Below are 2,674 nucleotides of genomic sequence, written 5' to 3' on the forward strand. Positions count from 1 at the left end.
TAATAATATAATAATTATATAATAATTTCGACCCATAATTAAAGCATTACACTTGTTTACAATAGGGCCCAACATGTTCAATTCATCAATAACAATTAGAGACGTACAAATATACACTACTATATAACCAAAACATAAAATCATCAAGAAAATTGTGGATGGAAAAGGGGGAAGAACAAACTTAGACATAGAGCCCTCGCCCTCCCCATGATGATTTTTCTTGATGATTTTTGATTATATAGTAGCGTATAATTTGTACGTCTGTATTTGTAACTGATGAATTGAACATGGTGGGCCCCATTGGAAACAAGTGTAATGCTTTTATGGAGTCGCCCACATTTAACAGTATTGTCTTGAGTTGTGCTTGAATTGTACTGTAATTCTCCAATCTGTTAATAAAATTCATCAATCAATCAATCAAAGAGGGGAAAGAGATGGGTGGGAGGGGGATTCATAATTTTACGTGTGTGTGCGTTTGCGTGTGTGTGTGTGTGTCTCTCTCTCTCACACACACACACGCACACACACACACACCAAAGGTAAGCTAATTATTCATTATCTTTATTTTGTTTAGATTTGTGAGACCTGGGTCTCCACCTGCACTGCAGTGAACATCCCCTTGTCTAAAAGTGACCACCCTACAATGAGGAAATTCCTCAAAGAAAGAGTAGTAAATGGTGGAGCGATTCCAGGATTTCACCAGCTGCAAGAGAAACACTTGGGAGCAGTATATGAGAAAAGAAAAGAAGAGTTGAAGACACTCCTGGCAGGAAAACCTGTCGCTGTGATCTTCGATGAGACTCCAGATGTAGAGGGGAGATGTGTGTTGAACATCCTGCTTGCACCACTAGAGAAGGATGCTTCTGGACGGATCTTGGCCTACCTTGCAGACACAGTGTTCCTTGAGCAGTGCAATCATTCCACTGTATCGGTGGCTGTCGTAAATTGCCTTCAAGAATACAGCATCAAAAATGAGGATGTCATTGTGTTTGACACAGATAACGCAGCATACATGAAGAAAGCATTCACAGCTGCTCTTCATGCACTGTACCCCAACTCACTGCACATCACATGCATGGCACACATTATGAACCTCATCGGCAATTCCTTTCGCAAACCTTTTGCACAGTTGAACAGCTTCATGCTGAGTTTCTCCCAGATGTTCTTCAATGCTGGAGCACGCAAGAGAAGATACCTCTGCTTCATGATAAACAAGCTGCCAGGAAAAAAGGTGACCATGCCTCCAAACCCCTGTGCAACACGCTGGAACTCTTGGTTCTTTGCCGTACAATACCACAAGAAGTACTTTGGACTGTACAAGGAGTTCATTGAGACGGAGATACAGGTAAAAAAGGTTTAACTACACATAACAGTAATTGTCCCTTTCGCCACCAATTATGCCCCTTAAACGTACACATATTTATTTATTTATATATAATGTATGAACAAATAAATAAATGATAATGCACAAGCATGAATGAGTTAATTATGTCACAATAAAAAAACAGTCATATGTAACACTTAACTGTATGTTTGACCTAATCACATTTCTTTCTCTTTTCTTTCTCTGTGTTTTTTCATTCACAGGTGTGTGGCAGAAGTGTACCACCATCTGTGGAGAGACTCCATGAAATGCTTCAACACCCAAACCTGGCTCAGTCCCTGAATGTGCAGATCAACATCATGGCGGACAAGTGCCAACCCATCCTCAATCTGCTAGACATCTTTGAAAGCAGACGCCCAGTGACCACAAAGATCTACAATTATCTGGAGGATCTTCAGGTGGTCATTGCTGCCAACAAAGAGCTGCAGCATGAGATATGTGCAGAATACTTTGAGGAGTTTGACCTACAACACTGCACGAAGACCGAGATCCTCGGCACAGTTGGTGAGGCATATGTCGATGCTGAGGAAAAGCTCACTAAGTATATGTCGGATGGCCAGCCAGCCATAGAATTTCTCAAAGAGGTCAGGGTGTTTGATCCTCGTCACATCGCATTCCTTGAGGACTCTGTGGAAAGCTACAAGGCCATTCCAGGTTTCACTCATGTGCCGAGAGATGAATTTGATTCTTATTTCAAAGCCCTGGGTCCAGCAGCACTCAGAGCTTCAGGTTGTGGTGTGGTGGATTTGGATGTGTTCTGGGATGGCTTACAGGAGAGACTTCCTGTGCTGTCCAGCCTAGCCCACAGGTACAAGGATGCTGTCTCCAACTCAGCTGATGCTGAACGGAGTAACAGCATCTATAAGCTGGTGTTGTCAAACAGAAGGAGGTCAACGACCAACCCCAACCTAAAAGCGTTGGTTTTCTTGTGTCATAATGAACGCATCCTCAGTGGAGCGTTTGAGAGAGAGGAGAGGGAGAAGGGAAACGTGGTAGAGGGGGAGGATATGGAGGAGTGGGAGGGCCTGGATGATGCGGGAGAGGGCATGGAGGATGACTGATTTGGGCAGTGACTGCATAGTCATACAATTTTAAGCACGTTAAGCTTTACAACAACACCGTTGTAGATTGCACCTTTTGTTTTGTTGCAAATACAGTATTATTGTGTTAACGAAGGTTTAGAACCATTACAAAATAATCACATTTTTTATGTCATTGCTGTTCGGGTGGGAACTTTGTATTTCCTAAACCATTTTTTTGTATTATTATTTTAAAACATTTTAAAATGGT

At 42.1% G+C, this 2,674-nt stretch overlaps 1 protein-coding gene across 1 annotated transcript; it reads left to right on the forward strand.

The window, feature by feature from the left end:
* Positions 1–600: 600 nt before the first annotated feature.
* LOC133447348 (uncharacterized) lies at positions 601–2,445 on the forward strand. The gene is made up of 2 exons (XM_061726022.1): positions 601–1,345; positions 1,588–2,445. The coding sequence occupies exons 1-2, from the start codon at positions 644–646 to the stop codon at positions 2,443–2,445; spliced, it is 1,560 nt and encodes a 519-aa protein (XP_061582006.1). The 5' UTR covers positions 601–643.
* Positions 2,446–2,674: the final 229 nt, after the last annotated feature.

Source organism: Cololabis saira, chromosome 7, assembly GCF_033807715.1.
Source record: "Cololabis saira isolate AMF1-May2022 chromosome 7, fColSai1.1, whole genome shotgun sequence".
Taxonomy (NCBI): domain Eukaryota; kingdom Metazoa; phylum Chordata; class Actinopteri; order Beloniformes; family Belonidae; genus Cololabis; species Cololabis saira.